General features: G+C 41.1%; 1 protein-coding gene across 1 annotated transcript in view; it reads right to left on the minus strand.

Moving 5' to 3' along the window:
- The window catches only part of MAOA (monoamine oxidase A), a 79,555-nt gene that overhangs the window by 26,038 nt on the left and 36,867 nt on the right, over window positions 1–16,650 (minus strand). Inside the window, exons 4-6 of the mRNA XM_043458589.1 lie at window positions 5,077–5,181; window positions 3,967–4,058; window positions 459–600 (exon numbers count right to left, since the gene is read on the minus strand). Of these exons, the coding sequence (XP_043314524.1) occupies window positions 459–600; window positions 3,967–4,058; window positions 5,077–5,181 (339 nt within the window). The remainder of the gene's footprint in view (window positions 1–458; window positions 601–3,966; window positions 4,059–5,076; window positions 5,182–16,650) is intronic.

The following is a 16,650-nucleotide window of genomic DNA, read 5'->3' on the forward strand; positions in this document are numbered from 1 at the left end:
AATGTAGAATTTACTATTGAAAGAGTAACCAGAAATCACTTGTATTAGAAGAATAGTCACTTCCATGCTATAACAGTTAACATAAACTAATAACTCTGAGACACAGAATGGGACCAAAAGTCTCATGCCTGGAACAGAGATGACTTTAATGACAATTTTACAAGCACTAGATTTTTTTGAAAATTAGTTGATTTTAATAACTGAGCTCCTCCTACATAGTCTAATTTCACCTACTTCCAAAAGGAAGGAACTGAATTCCTCAAACAAAATTCAAAATGAAATATTCTTTAGTCGTGAACCTATTTTTGGAAATGAGAAAATTTTGTTTTCAGAAAAGTTTTTTTGAAATTGTTTCAAATTCACTCATGTTTCAAAATATAGAAGCAATTATTAAGATACTGCACTGGCTGAGGATAAAATCAGACATGAAGTTTAGTGTGAGAATGGACACTTCATACCTGGCCTCCGTTGGTAATGGAGAATATCCGAGTGGTGCCTCCACATTGTTTCACGTACCACAAGAACCACAGGGCAGACACCTCATGGGGTTCAGAGGTCACATTGATATTCACAAAGAGAGATGCAAACTGCCGAGCAGTCCTGGTCATAGAACAAGGGTCAGGAGTAAATACATACATGCTTTACATGACATTATCTTTTAAAAACATAAGTTAGTATGGTTAGAAACCATTTCTATGCCTTTAAAAAAATACTCATGGACTCAGTGTCTGACAGAATGCAGATTTGAACTCTCAGGGAAAATAATTTTTTCCTGACTTGTTGGAAATTATGGGTTAGCTCCAAACATGCTAATTCCAGTGCAGTCTAAAAGGCTAATATGCTTGTCAGGGTTCATTGAGGATATTGTTTTCACTTATTTGAACAAACTTCCTCTCCTCAACACCTCCACTGCCCCCACCCTGGTCCAGGCTACCACTGTCCCTCACCTGGGTTAAAACAGTGATGGCTGCTTCTGGGTATCCCTACCTAGTCATATGACTACATCCTCTCATGATCCTTCTCTACATTATGGCCAATTAAGTCTTTCCACAGTCCAAAACTAAGAAACAAACAAAATAAACAAAAAATAAACACTCTGCTTGGTGGTGGTGGTTTAGTTGCTAAGTCATGTCCGACTCTTGAGACCCCATGGACTGTAGCCTGCCAGGCTCCTCTGTTCATGGGATTCTCCAGGCAAGAATACTGGAGTGCTTTGCCATTTCCTTCTCTAACCCTTCAATGACGTTAACGGCAAAGGGCAAAAAGTCTTGTATATGGTCAATAATGTGTCTTGCACCATCAGCCTCTCAAGTTCTGTAAACTCCTATACATCATTTCCTCATGGCATCTTTATGGTCTAGGCATACATACTGTTCACTCATTGTTAAAACATGTCAATCTACCCATCTTGGGGGCCTTCATAAGCTGCCCCTTCTATACTGGGCATGGGGCTGAGCATTTCCCACACTATCCAACCTTCATATCTCCCACCATTATTTGTGGTCGATTACTGGAAAACACCATGCCTCAACCATTCATCCTTCCATCCATCCCATCCACTATGACTTATTCCCGAAAGAAACCATCACTCTCCCTTTACTATTTTTTCCCCATTACTATGGCTCACTACTGCAACATCACCCCTCCTCACCAACCATATATCCTGTCTCCTCCATCCACTATGGCTCATTCCTTAAAGATACCATTTATTGCATTACCCACTTTTCCTGTCCTCCTCCATCACTGTGGCTCACCTGTGAGATACCAACACCCCACACCATCCACTGGTCCTGTTTCCGATTCATTGTGATTTATTCCTGGAACATATATCCTCCCCATACCCTGATCTCCACTCATCCACTGGGCTCATTCATGGAAGACACATCATCCCCCAACACCATCCATCAGTTCTATATCCCCCCATCAACTGACTCATTCCTTTAAGATACATGGACAAAAACATCCTCCTCACCATCCATCCTTCCTGACAGCTTCCCACCATTAATTGCAGGTCATTATTGGAAGATTCCATCCTGCCACATCATCCACCTTTCTCCATCTACCCCCATCCACAGTGTCTCATTTCAGAAAGATGTCACCATTCATATCATCCACCCTTCCTTTCTCCACCATCCACTGCTGCTCATTCCTTGTTGATACCATCCCCTCACACCATCCTCTTTTCCTCCCATCACTATGGCTCACTCCTAGAAGATACATTGCACCAAACCATCCATCCTTACTATCTCCCCCCATCCACTGTGGCTCATTTCTGGAAGATACCATCCCCTCATACCATATACTCTTCCTGTCATCCATCAACTGACTTATTCTTGGAAGATACCATCTCCCCACGTCATCTACTCTTCCTGTCTCCTCCATCAACTGACTTGTCCTTGGAAGATACCATCTACACATATCATCCCTCTTTCCTCTCTCCCCCCACCCACTGTGCTTCATTCCTGAAAAATACCACTGTCTCACATAATATATCTCTTATATCCTCCACCAATTGGTGCATTTCTCAAAGATACTATCCCCACAACCACACAACCTCCCCACCTTCCTCCATCTACTGTGGCTTATCCTGGAAGACACCATCCCACCATATCATCCATCCTTCCTGTCTCTATCCATGCACTATGGCTCATTCTTGGCACATACCTGCCTTCCACACCATCCATCTTTCCTGTTTCCCCTGTCAACAGAGGCTCACACCCAGAAGATACCAGTCTGCTACACCATCCACTATTTCCTGTCCCCTGCACACAATATGGTTTATTCCTGAACACAGCACCCCACACACCATCCACCCTTCCTTTCTCTCTCATCAACTGGCTCATTCTTAAAACACACCATGTGCACACACATCTTTTATGTCTCCTTCCATCCCCTGTGGTTCATTCCTGAAAGATACCATCCCCTCACAGCATCCATTTTCTGGTCTCCCTCATCTACTGGCTCATTCCTGGAATATACCATCTCCTCACACCATCCCCTCTTCCTAACTCCCCTATCCTGTTAATCATCCTGCAAGATACCATTTACCCACACTAAACACCCTTCCTGTCTTCTCCCACCCTCTATGGCGCCTTCAATGAAGATTCTTAATTCCCACAGCATCCACCCTTCCTGTCTCCCCCATCTATTATGGCTCATTCATTGAAGATGCCATTTTCTCAAACCATCTATCTTTCCTCTTTCCTTCATCCATTAGGCACATTCCTGGAAGATAGCTTGCCCTCACACCATCCATCCTTCCCTGTCCCTTACCACCCTCTGTGGCTCATTCTTAGTTGATGTACTAACTCCTTTGTTTCAACAAAGAATCTCTCCTTCACCCTCAAGAGAGGTTAGGTTCCCCCATTTCAATCTCTCCTAGAATTATGTAACATGTGTATAATTACAGTCTCTCCTGCTAAAAATATATCAACTCCATGAGGTTAGGGGCCATGCATCATAAGTTCACCACCATTCCGCAGTGCTTCATATGGTGCCTTCACACAGAAGCCCCAAAATGCTGACAGAATGATCTGTAACTCAGTTAATAACACAGATTCTCATTGAAAACATACAGTTTATAGTTTTTATTAATATAGACTAGCTTCCCTCAAGTTATCCTATATTTATATGAAATTACTTTAACTCCTTTCCAAATTGCTTTTGCAGCTGACCTCTGTATTATTTGAAAACACAATTACTTCTTTTATGGCAAAGCGCACAACTCTTTCATTAAAAAAAAGTTCAACTTCCTTCACCTACTTTTCTTCTTATGTTTTATATTCACTTTATGTTGAATCCTGCTCTGAGTGTCTCAAGGGCCCTTAAAGTCACTATTGATGGAAAGGTCATTAAGTTTTCCCTTAACTTTTCCTATAACTTATGAAGAAAAACTCTGAAGTTCAAGATAGGATAGGGACGATATGAAGGGAAGATAAAAAGTACATTTTAAATAGTCAATATTACTTTGTCCAGCAGATTTTTTCGATGAGATCTTTCATAGTCATCTTATCCCATTCCACTGCATGTGGGGCTTCCCATGGTGCATCAGTTGGAATCTGCAAAGAAAGGAAGGCTGACATTTAGGTCTGATGGTTACTACCCACTGGACTGCCAAGAAGCGCTCAGGAGAAACTCTGAAAACTGGTTTCTCTATGTTGGAATGTGTGATGTGCATAGAATCCTATGTACATATAGACAGTGGTGTATGTATACACTACATGTGTATACTATGCACCCAGTGGTGGGTTTGGGATGGATAGCTGTTTGGATTCTATGCCCTAATGTTGTTGCCAAAATAATACCTAAATATACGCATTAATATAAATTAATATGTAATTATGATGGTCATCATCATAATTATTATTGAAAGCTAAGGAAGAGGCTATGGTAACCCACTCAAGTATTCTTGCCTAGAGAATCCCATGGACAGAGGAGCCTGGTGGGCTACTGTCCATAGGGTTGCAAAGCATCAGACATGACTGAAGAGACTTAGCATGCACACATGTGCCCACAACAGCCATTTTAAATTCCCAAATTAAGTTTGAGAGATGGATATTGTCTATGGCCATACCACCCTGAACGCGCCCGATCTCGTCTGATCTCGGAAGCTAAGCAGGGTCGGGCCTGGTTAGTACTTGGATGGGAGAGATGGATATTATAGTTATTGAGTTATTGATACTCAGTGAAAAAACATTTTGAGGAATCAAATCTTTCTCCCCTTTATTATCTCAGGTGGCATAATATATGGATAAGATCACTCTAAGTAGGATTCCCAGTAAAAATATGTCATATAAATACTCGGTGGTATAGAGTTGAAAACACACAGGTACACGCATTAGTATCAGAGACGTGTGGGTTTGAATCCTGGTTCCCTTGTTGTATGATCTTGGAGAAATTATGTAACCCCTTGGCACTGAATTTCTTCTCACTAAAGCAGAAATACTACCAAAGTGGCAGAGTTATTGGGCACATTGGAAATGATATGCATCAATGTTCCCTGCACTGTGGAAGGATATTAAACATTTGTTATTGATTTCAGTCACAGGTTAAGGGCAAGCTGAACACACACTTTACCTCTTTTCCCATGTTATCCATGGTCCGCCACAGGTTGTTGTAATCCAGATAGGCAATGGGATTCCATACTGGAGGGAAGGCACCCCGAAATGGATAAGTTTTTCCCTAAAAGAAAAGGATAATATATTAAATTAGGATGACATTCTAAAAATCCCAACCAGTCAACCTCAGAGCCATTTTCAAAGAAACAGGATCCTCTACTGTGTCAAAAAGCAATGATGGACAGCACCTATATAAGACTCAAATTACAGTTAGATTATCAAGAATTCCCTAGTGTCATTTTAGCTGGTTTTGACTGATTTTTTTTTTTTTGGCTGTTTGACTTGTGGGATCTCAGTTCCCAGACCAGGGGTTGAACATGGGCCCTGTCAATGAAAACCTAGAATCCTAACCACTTAGCCACCATTTACTTCATTTCAGTTGTGCGACAGGCACTGTGCTACTATGAAGGAAGGGTGAATCCTTAGGAAAAGAGAGCAGGTCTAGATTCTTCCTAAGGCTTTCTTTTCTTTCTTTTTCTTTTTTTTTGGTCACGCCATACAGCTTATGGGATCTTAGTTCCCTGCCAGGGACTGAACCCGTGCCCTTTGCATTGGAAGCGCCATGGAATTCCCTTTATTTCCTAACTGAATTCTTTTTTCTTTAAAACATCTTGTAAATCTTCATAAGGTCAAAACATTGTCTATTAATACATTTTGCACACAATTTCCATTTTATTGAATAGAAGCATATTCAGTATTTGTAGAAAGCCTACTGTGTGTACTGTGTGCACTGAACAATATTAAGAGCTAGATTTTCAAAAAGGGCTAAAGTAAGACTCCTGATCATCAAGGCAGGGACACAAGACAGAAGAGCATTAGCATTCATGGGTGCACACTCACACACTCTCCAACTGAGTAAGACTACATGGCGGCCATTAAGTGACAAAGGAGTAATTTTCCCTTCCAGAGTAGCAAATTCAAATAACCTTGGCAGATTATATGATCTCATTTCTTATCTGAAAATGCTGTGTTGTAGTGCTGCAAGACAAAGACTCCAAATCCTTTATCATCATCACTACCACCATCACCACTATTATTACTAATAATCATTAAGATCTTTTTCCATGCCTGGCACTGGCCTAAGCTCTTTCTATGCATTGTCTCCTGTAATGCTCACCCCAACCCTCTGGAGGAAAGAACTATTAATGTTCCCATTTTACAAATGAGGAAACCAAAGCTTAGTGATATTAGCTAGAAAACAGTAGGACAGAAATTTCCTGCTCCCACAGCTTTTGCTCATAAACAATAAGCTTTCCGGCCTCTTATATGATTGATGGAATGTTGAGATAGTTTTGTCCAAGAGACATCTTAAACTTCCTGACTAAAAGAAAGAGAACTCTGAAATGTGAACCTTATAAATCTTCCACACATCTTTTATGTTTCTAAGGAATAAACAAGGAGACTAAGAAGCTCAAGGGTAACAGGGTCAACTTTGGAAAATATGCAAGAATGTTCTGAGAGAAACTGGCAGACAGAAAAATAACTATGTACAGGAGAGAGACTGGATTAAATAATAGTTTGCCAGCAGCCTTCAGAACAGTTGGCTTTGTTGCAATTCTTTCCTTAATTGAAACTTTAAAAAAAATCTATATTTTATACTCAAGTAATAGTCTTATACAAAACTTACCTTTGCTTTGAAAAAAAAACAATTTAAGAAAATCCTTCAGTTCAGTTCAGTTCGGTTCAGTTCAGTCGCTCAGTCGTGTCTGACTCTTTGCAACCCCATGAGCTGCAGCACACCAGGTCCCCCTGTCCAACACCAACTCCCGGAGCCCACCCAAACTCATGTCCATTGAGTTGGTGATGCCATCCAACCACCTCATCCTCTGTCATCCCCTTCTCCTCCTGCCCTCAATCTTTCCCAGCATCAGGGTCTTTTCAAGTGAGTCAGCTCTTTACATCAGGTGGTCAAAGTATTGGAGTTTCAGCTTCAGCATCAGTCCTTCCAATGAACACCCGGGACTGATCGCCTTTAGGATGGACTGGTTGGATCTCCTTGCAGTCCAAGGGACTCTCAAGAGTCTTCTCCAACACTACAGTTCAAAAGCATCAATTCTTCGGTGCTTAGTTTTCTTTATAGTCCAACTCTCACATCCATACATGACTACTGGAAAAGCAATAGCCTTGACGAGACGGATCTTTGTCGGCAAAGTAATGTCTCTGCTTTTTAATATGCTATCTAGGTTGGTCATAACTTTTCTTCCAATGAGTAAGCATCTTTTAATTTCATGGCTGCAATCACCACCTGCAGGGATTTTGGAGCCCCCCAAAATAAAGTCTCTCACTGTTTCCACTGTTTCCCCATCTATTTGCCATGAAGTGATGGGACCAGATGCCATGATCTTAGTTTTCTGAATGTTGAGCTTTAAGCCAACTTTTTCACTCCCCTCATTCACTTTCATCAAGAGGCTCTTTAGTTCCTCTTCACTTTCTGCCATAAGGGTGGTGTCATTTGCATATCTGAGGTTATTGATATTTCTCCCGGCAATCTTGATTCCAGCTTGTGCTTCCTCCAGCCCAGCGTTTCTCATGATGTACTCTGCATAGAAGTTAAATAAGCAGGGTGACAATATACAGTACTCATTTTCCTATTTGGAACCAATCTGTTGTTCCATTTTCGGTTCTAACTGTTGCTACCTGACCTGCATACAGGTTTCTCGAGAGGCAGGTCAGGTGGTATGGTATTCCCATCTCTTTCAGAATTTTCCACAGTTTGTTGTGATCCACACAGTCAAAGGCTTTGGCATAGTCAATAAAAAAGAAATAGATGTTTTTCTGGAACCCTCTTGCTTTTTCGATGATCCAGCAGATGTTGGCAATTTGATCTCTGGTCCCTCTGCCTTTTCTAAAACCAGCTTGAACATCTGGAAGTTCACAGTTCATGTATTGCTGAAGCCTGGCTTGGAGAATTTTGAGCATTACTTTACTAGCGTGAGATGTGTACAATTTTGCGGTAGTTTGAGCATTCTTTGGCATTGCCTTTCTTTGGGATTGGAATGAATACTGACCTTTTCCAGTCCTGTGGCCACTGCTGTTTTCCAAATTTGCTGGCATATTGTGTGCAGCACTTTCACAGCATCATCTTTTAGGATTTGAAGTAGCACAACTGGAATTCTATCACCTCCACCAGCTTTGTTCGTAGTGTTGCTTTCTAAGGCCCACTTGACTTCACATTCCAGGATGTCTGGCTCTAGATGCATCATCACACCTAGAGCCATCTAGGTGGTTCATCACACCATCATGATTATCTGGGTCATGAAGATCTTTTTTGTATAGTTCTGTCTTTCTTACCACCTCTTCTTAATATCTTCTGCTTCTGTTAGGTCCATAACATTTCTGTCCTTTATCAAGCCCATCTTTGCATAAAATGTCCCCTTGGTATCTCTAATTTTCTTGAAGAGATCTCTAGTTTTTCCCATTCTGTTGTTTTCCTCTATTTCTTTGCATTGATCACTGAGGAAGGCTTTCTTATCTCTCCTGGCTATTCTTTGGAACTCTGCATTCAAATGGGAATATCTTTCCTTTTCTCCTTTGCTTTTTGCTTCTCTTCTTTTCATAGCTATTTGTAAGTCCTCCTCAGACAACCATTTTGCCTTTTTGCATTTCTTTTCCATGGGAATGGTCTTGATCCCTGTCTCCTGTACAATGTCACGAACCTCCGTCCATAGTTCATCAGGCACTCTGTTTATCAGATCTAGCCCCTTAAATCTACTTTCTCACTTCCACTGTATATTCATAAGGGATTTGATTTAGGTCATACCCGAATGGTCTAGTGGTTTTCCTTACTTTCTTCAGTTTAAGTCTGAATTTGGCAATAAGGAGTTCATGATCTGAGCCACAGTCAGCTCCAGGTCTTGTTTTTGCTGAATATATAGAGCTTCTCCATCTTTGGCTGCAAAGAATATAATCAATCTGATTTCAGTGTTGGCCATCTGGTGATGTCCATGTGTAGAGTCTTCTCTTGTGTTGTTGGAAGAGAGTGTTTGTTATGACCAGTGCGTTATCTTGGCAAAACTCTACTAGCCTTTGCCCTGCTTCATTCTGTACTCCAAGGCCAAATTTGCCTGTTTCTCCAGGTGTTTCTTGACTCCCTACTTTCACATTCCAGTCCCCTATAATGAAAAGGACATCTTTTTTGGGTATTAGTTCTAGAAGGTCTCACAGGTCTTCATAGAACCATCCAACTTCAGCTTCTTCAGCATTACTGGTCGGGGCATAGACTTGGATTACCGTGATATTGAATGGTTTGCCTTGGAAACGAAGAAAGATTAATCTGTCATTTTTGAGATTGCATCCAAGTACTGCATTTCGGACTCTTGTTGACCATGATGGCTACTCCATTTCTTCTAAGGGATTCCTGCTCACAGTAGTAGATATAATGGTCATCTGAGTTAAATTCACCCATTCCAGTCCATTTTAGTTTGCTGATTCCTAGAATGTCGACATTCACTCTTGCCATCTCCTGTTGGGCCACTTCCAATTTGCCTTGATTCATGGACCTAACATTCCAGGATCCTATGCAATATTGCTCTTTACAGCATCAGACCTTGCTTCTATCACCAGTCACATCCACAGCTGGGTATTGTTTTTCCTTTGGCTCCATCCCTTCATTCATTCTGGAGTTATTTCTCCACTGGTCTCCAGTAGCATACTGGGCACCTACCGACCTGGGGAGTTCCTCTTTCAGTGTTCTATCTTTTCGCCTTTTCATACTCTTCATGGGGTTCTCAAGGCAAGAATACTGAAGTGGTTTGTCATTCCCTTCTCCCGTGGACCACATTCTGTCAGACCTCTCCACCATGACCCATCCATCTTGGGTGGCCCCACATGGCATAGCCTAGTTTCACTGAAAATCCTTAAATATGCCTAATCATCAGGGGACATTAAGTATGATAAATAAATATGATAAGTATGATACCAACCAGAATAGGATTTCACCCAAGGTTCTAAAGACCCTGTGGTGTGAGCTTTGAACAACAAAGAGAGGTGGCAGGAGAGATGAAGCATTCAGTGAGCAAGAAGGGTCTAGCCTGGCCATCTTTTTTTAGAAATGGGAGTCATGAAATATTTTAAAAGGAGATCATAGAGGCCCGCCATGATGTTAATTTTTATCCTGTTGACAGAGGTACTAAGTTGATAAAAGGTGTTCATGAGTTTCTCTCTTAGCAGTGTTTGGCTTCTTTGTTCTTATTTCACAGAAAATCTCAATGTGCTGAAGAAATGTATGTATGTGGAAACAGTCACGTACCTCTTCCTTTCTCACCAGTCCCTGAAGGCTTATTTCCTCCATGGCCTGCTTCTAAACTAGACAATTCAAGACTACTTTCTGCCTGGGTAAATCGCTAAAACAGGGCAGTGGGAGGGCCTGGAGATGGCTCTTAACTGGGTGAAAAATGTTTGGGAATGCACCTTCACGTTATCTTAAATGTGATTCTATGCATGTGTGCGTGCTAAGTCACTTCAGTCATATCTGACTCTTTGTGAGCCCATGGACTGTAGCCCGCCAGGCTTCTCTGTCCATGAGGATTTGCCAGGCAAGAATACTGGAGTGGGATGCCATGTCCTCCTCCAGGGGATCTTCCCAACCCAGGGATTGAATTCCCATCTCTTATGTCTCCTTCATTGGCAGATGATTCTATAGTTTTCTCCCCAAAGTGTCAGGTGTTTCTCAATCTTAAACCACTTCTCAGCAAGAAATGCCTTTATAACCTAAGAATGTGAGACAGGATCTCTCATTTTCCAAATAGCATGGCTAAAGCAAAAATTTTTTAAAAAATCTTGGGTAAAAGTAAAGTTAATTTTGTGCCTATACTCTGAAACCTTTGTACCCTTTCTAAGTGGCCTGTAATCTCTGTGTCTTTGACACAGCCAGAGTTGTTGATGTCAAGTAGAACGCAATGTCCCTGGAATTGTGCCCCAAATACTTAAGTCTCCTTGAGAAACCACATCTTCACTCTACCAATGTTCATAATAAAGGGAGACTGTTGCCAGGAGAGGATAGTTTGTTGTAGCTTTTTTTTTTTAAGTTTTTGGATGCTCGCCCAATTAAGGCAGGGGGAGGGCGTTCTTAACACATCAATGTTACTGAGCAAGCTATTTAATGCTATTAAATTTTTACTACGAAATATGCTATATATGATTAAAAAATTGATAGGTTAAAGAGAAATAATAGAAATGAACAACCACATGCACCCCATCCAATTTGAGAAGCATGACGGCACCAGAAATTTAGACGTATACCATATGTTTCTCCCCAATCACATCCAGTCTCCTCTGTACAAGAGGGAGCCACTGTAGTGAATTTTGTGTCTAACATTCCTTTTCTTCCATCTCCCTTGTATACATACCTGCATAATACATTGTTTGGTTTTGCCTATTTTTGAGCTTTAGATAGACAGACTAAGACACACATGAATGTCCATTCTGGAGCAGTAAAAATGAATAAACTATGAACAACACCAATCAACATGGATGTAACTTTAAAATATATCAGTGAGGGGATTCCCAGGTGGTCCATTGGTTAGGACTTGGAGCTCTCAGTGCCAGGGTCCTGGTTCGATCCCTAGCTGGGGAACTAAGATCCCACAAGTCATGAAGCATGGCCAAAAACAATTTAAAAAATATGCTGGTCAAAGAAGAAAGTCAAAGAATACATAGAGTTTGAGTCAATTTACATAAAGCTCAAAAATAAGAGAGGAGGACAGTTGATGGCTCCCACATCATTCTTTATTGTTGAAAGAAAAGTGAAAATGAAAGTCACTCAGTCGTGTCCGACTCTTCACAACCCCATGGACTACACAGTCTGTGGAATTTTCTAGGCCAGAATACTGGAATGCCTTTCCCTTTTCCAGGGGATCTCCCCAACTCAGGGATTGAACCCAGGTCTCCTGCACTGCAGGCTGATTCTTTACCAGCTGAGCCACAAGGGAAGCCCAAGAATACTGGAGTGGGTAGCTTATCCCTTCTCCAGGGGATCTTCCTGATCCAGGAATCGAACTGGGGTCTCCTGCATTGCAGGCAGATTCTTTACCAACTGAGCTATCAGGGAAGCCCAACAGCTTTATTGTTGGTCCTGTAAAATAAGCCAGAAAGTAGCATTTACCAACTGGCATGGTGGTGAGTTTCAGCTCTGTACTTTTAATATTTAGTTGAACAGAAGGGAATTAGTGTTATTAAAGAGTATCATAGGCGACTGAGGGAAGGTGACAAATATTTTTCATTAATCATATTGAAAATAAGCAGATATGTTCTGGATAGATTTAGGAACATGTCTGTGCAACCCATATGAATTCCCTGGCACCTTTCTAGTCTCACTGTTTTGTGACCAGCCTGTATGAGAAATCTTTTGGTGGTTTAATTTTCTATAGTTAATAATAATGCTTAAAATAAAGAAATTATCTAAAAAGAGACCCATTAAATAGGATCGTGTTGTATTAGTAGTTTAAAAAATCATTTTTTTACCTCTTTCCATATGCGGGTAGCAAAACTCTTTTCAAACATTATACATAGTGCTACTTCACCAAGAAAAAGCCATCATAATTTACAAGGAAACATCTATCCTATCTTCCCCCTCCCCCTTTTTTTGGCCATGCCACGAGGTTTATGGGATCTTAATTCCCCAAGGATCAGGGATTGAACCCAGGTCTTCCCCAGTGAAAGTGTGGAATCCTATCCACCAGACTGCCAGGGAATTCCCATATCTTATCTTAATGTACTGGTTCTCCCAAGTGGCCATCTGTTTCCTCTGCTCTTCTTTGTAAGACCCTCTCTTCTCTGATCTACTGACTCTCCCAAGGTCTAATCGTCAGCCTTCCTTGGCCCATCCATTTCCCTGGGGAACTCATTCATCATCTGGATTTGTTATTATTTCATTTGCACAGCATTATGGCTTGCATTTTTCATGCCTCTGCTCCCTCTACCTCTTATACAACTTCAAGGGCTAGCAGCACATTCTTAAATTCATGACCTCATTTTCATCTTATGCTCAGTCCCCTCTCTCAGGACTTGTATAGCTAACACAATGGGCACTTGAGTTGTGCAATCTCATCCCTGGAAAAAGAGAACCATTAAACTCAGGTATAAATGATACCATAACATCAAGAATAAAAGGTTTCAAATGCATAGTTATGCCATCTTTCCCAAGGGACTCTAGGTTATACAAACATTACAAATAAAGCAATTAATATAGAAATAATACGAGTTCTTCTGGAGGTTCTTGGGTAAGTAAAGATAACTGACAAGGCATTGAAAAAATACTTTTCCTCTTTCGCAAATGCTATTAACTCAAGAGAGCCAGGAAGTTAGAAAAAAGATGAAAATATTACAGTATGAAGATAAGTGGCTGTTTTTCTTTCACAGTTTTACTAAGGTATCAGTCACATACTCTACAATCCATCCATTCAAAGTGCACAATTCAATGCTTTTTAGTATATTCAGAGTTGTGAAACCATCACCACAGCTAATTTTAGAACACTTTCATCAACCCAAGAAGAAACCCTTATTCATTAAAAGTCACTCTCAATTTTCTCCCACTCCATTTTGAAGAACTGTCAAAGTATTTCGCAAAGCAGCTGCCACCAACTTACATTCCCACCAGCAATGTATGAAGGTTCCAATATCTCCATATCCTTGCCAACACTTGTTATTGTCTGTCTCTCTGATTATAGTCACCCTGGTGGATGCAAAGTGGTATCTCATTGTGGTTCGGACTTACATTTCCTTAATGACTAATGATAGCCAAAATCAAATCTGTCTTGGTGAGTGGAAGGTCATATTGTTGAGCCCATACATTGTCTCCATCCTTGATGCCATGGATGCCATTTTGTATGTGGGCTCACTGAGCAAGTGATAGAGGAAAGAGATAATATAATGGCTTTGTACTCTGTCAACTTGTTCAGGCCGAATTGGATTTCTGAGTTTTCTTTCCTATGTATTTCTGGTTAGGATAGGTCACAAGAAAGATTCTTATGGGAAATCTAGAGAGTAAAAGTGAAGCAGCCACTCCTTTTGGGGGTCACACATATTGCTGCTGATTTTCATGGCATGAGGGCCTGCAACTATTCCTCCCTTCTGGGATCCTCCTTCACTTTCTCCAATTCTTAGGCCAGGTATATGTATTTAGCTCTATGATGAAGAATCCTGGCTTCTGCAAGACACCCATAGTGTCAAGATCAGAGGCAACAAAGACTAATCTGGACTCCAGCTCACACTTGTGGGTTCCAGCTTGTTCTTGCTTTCCCCCATCATACGTCTATCTTCCCTTCCTGACTGCCCACCCTTCAAACTCCAGCATCAGATGCAAAGACTTATTTCCCCACAGTTAGGTAAGGCCAAGTCCCTATAATAAATCCATTAGTCATTTTGCTTATCTCACTGAAACTTGACTGATGAGGCTGATATTCTAAGGATGGATCATATTTTACCTGATTATTGAAGCTTACTCTGCAACAGATGTTCAACGGTCAACATCCACCATGGGACATAAGGGCAACTCCAGCCAATGAGGAACATGGATAAATGTTCTCAGCTTCTCTGTTCTTTTTTTTTTTTTTTTTTTAGCTTCTCTGCTCTTGGTGGGGGCAATTCTTTGGCATAGTCCACATAATTTCTCAGGTAGAACTAAGGGGAACTGAGCCTCAGTTGCCCACGGCTGTAACAACTCATTAACCCTTTATTGGCATTTATTTCCTTCCCTTCTATAACTCAGCCTACACTTCAGGTTCTATCTACGGAGGCTGGTAAAGTGCTATATTGAGATCTTTGGGATATTTTGAGTGATACACACTCCAGTAGAAAGTGTATAGGGGAAATGTGTCTTATACCAAAGTCTACATAAGCTCATTATTAGTGTTTGGTGTGTCTAGTACTTGAGTGGGATAGCTGAGACATTAGAGGACAGGTAGACAGACCCTTTTGAGAATGTTTTCTCTGAGGCCTCAAGTTTTTAGAGAAAGGTGCTCTTCACTGTTAACAGATTTGATCTAGAAAGATCAGTATCACTGTCTCTAGTCTGACTCCTGGGGCTTTGGTCCCTGTTGAGGAGTGCTTCTTAACCAGAATTGACTATGGTCATGTAACATAGGTTATATGTGGCAATGTCTGGAGACAGTTTTAGTAGTCATAATTGGTTGGGGGTTGCTGCTTGATAGCCTACAATGCACAGAACAGCCCCATTACAACAAAGAGTTATCCAGTTCCAAAAGTCAGTAATGTCCTGGTTGAGAAACCCTGCTGTAGAGTAATACACATGTGAATGAACATCATAAACTTTTCCAGAATTCAACCCTTTCCATTTGCAGGATTTCTGGATTGATAGCAGAAGTTGCCTCAGAATAACTCAGGGTACAGATTACAGGGATCCTGCCATCAGGCCTATTAATCAAGGGTGTGTGGGCAGGCAATCTATATTTTGAACAAATCCCACAGGTCATTCTAATATTCACTAAAACTTAGGTCTTATCACATTATAGTGTTTGTGTAAAATTCTTCTTATTCATTTAGGCATGCATGCATGCATGCTAAGTTGCTTCAACTGTGACCAACCCTTTGCAACCCTATGAACTGTAGCCCACCAGACTCCTCTGTCCATGGGATTCTCCAGGCAAGAATACTGGAGTGGGTTGCCATGCTGTCCTTCAGGGGATATTCCTGACCCAGAGATCGAACCCAGGTCTCCTGCATTGCAGGTGGATTCTTTACCATCTGAGCCACCAGGGAAGTCCTATAATGCTCTTACACACTTAATAGTATAGTGTAAATATAACTCTTACATGTAATGAGAAACAAAGTTGTGTGGCTCACTTTATTGTGATATTTTTGCTTCATTGCAGTGGTTCTAGAACCGAACCTATAGTATCTCTGAGATATGCCTGTGTGTATGTGTGTGTCTCTAATTTGTTTAAACTCAGCTGGTACCTGGCAGTGGCGGAACCAGAGTTCATGTCTCCATGCTTTTGGTCCAGACTCCCCTGGCCCCCAGTTCTGTGTCCCAGTCTCCATGTCGGAAAGATTGGACCTGCAAAGCCACTAAACTGGACCCTCCACTGAGAACCTATTAGGATGTGCTTCCATGCCTAGAGATTGTAGGCATGAGTGAATACTGATCTGAGAGGGACATGGTCCCAAAGATCTCACCTAGCTGCCTGGATCAGAAACCACTTTAGCTTCCTCTGAATGCACTAGAGCACTTTATTCACTTGTTCAAAGCCCTTTGCCATTCCCTACAATGTATTAAACTGAGTTAAGTACATGTCTTACCTTCTGGACTAGTCTCAACACACCTGAGAAGGATTATGCCTCATTTCCTACATTGTCTTGTATTATAAATACCAAGGTTCTAAGAAATGCTTGTTAAATGAAGGAATAAGAGGAAGACTGGAGATCTTGCTTTTTTATATCCCATCTCCTATCACATTTAGTTCCCCTAGTCCCCAGAAAGGATCCACTCTCTTTTTATGCAAATGACCCCCTCTTTTCCCAACTCAGACAAGAGCTTCAAATGAATGCCAATTTGGCACTGATTTTTCCTTATCAA

The sequence above is a fragment of the Cervus canadensis genome, chromosome X (assembly GCF_019320065.1).
Source record: "Cervus canadensis isolate Bull #8, Minnesota chromosome X, ASM1932006v1, whole genome shotgun sequence".
Lineage (NCBI taxonomy): Eukaryota > Metazoa > Chordata > Mammalia > Artiodactyla > Cervidae > Cervus > Cervus canadensis.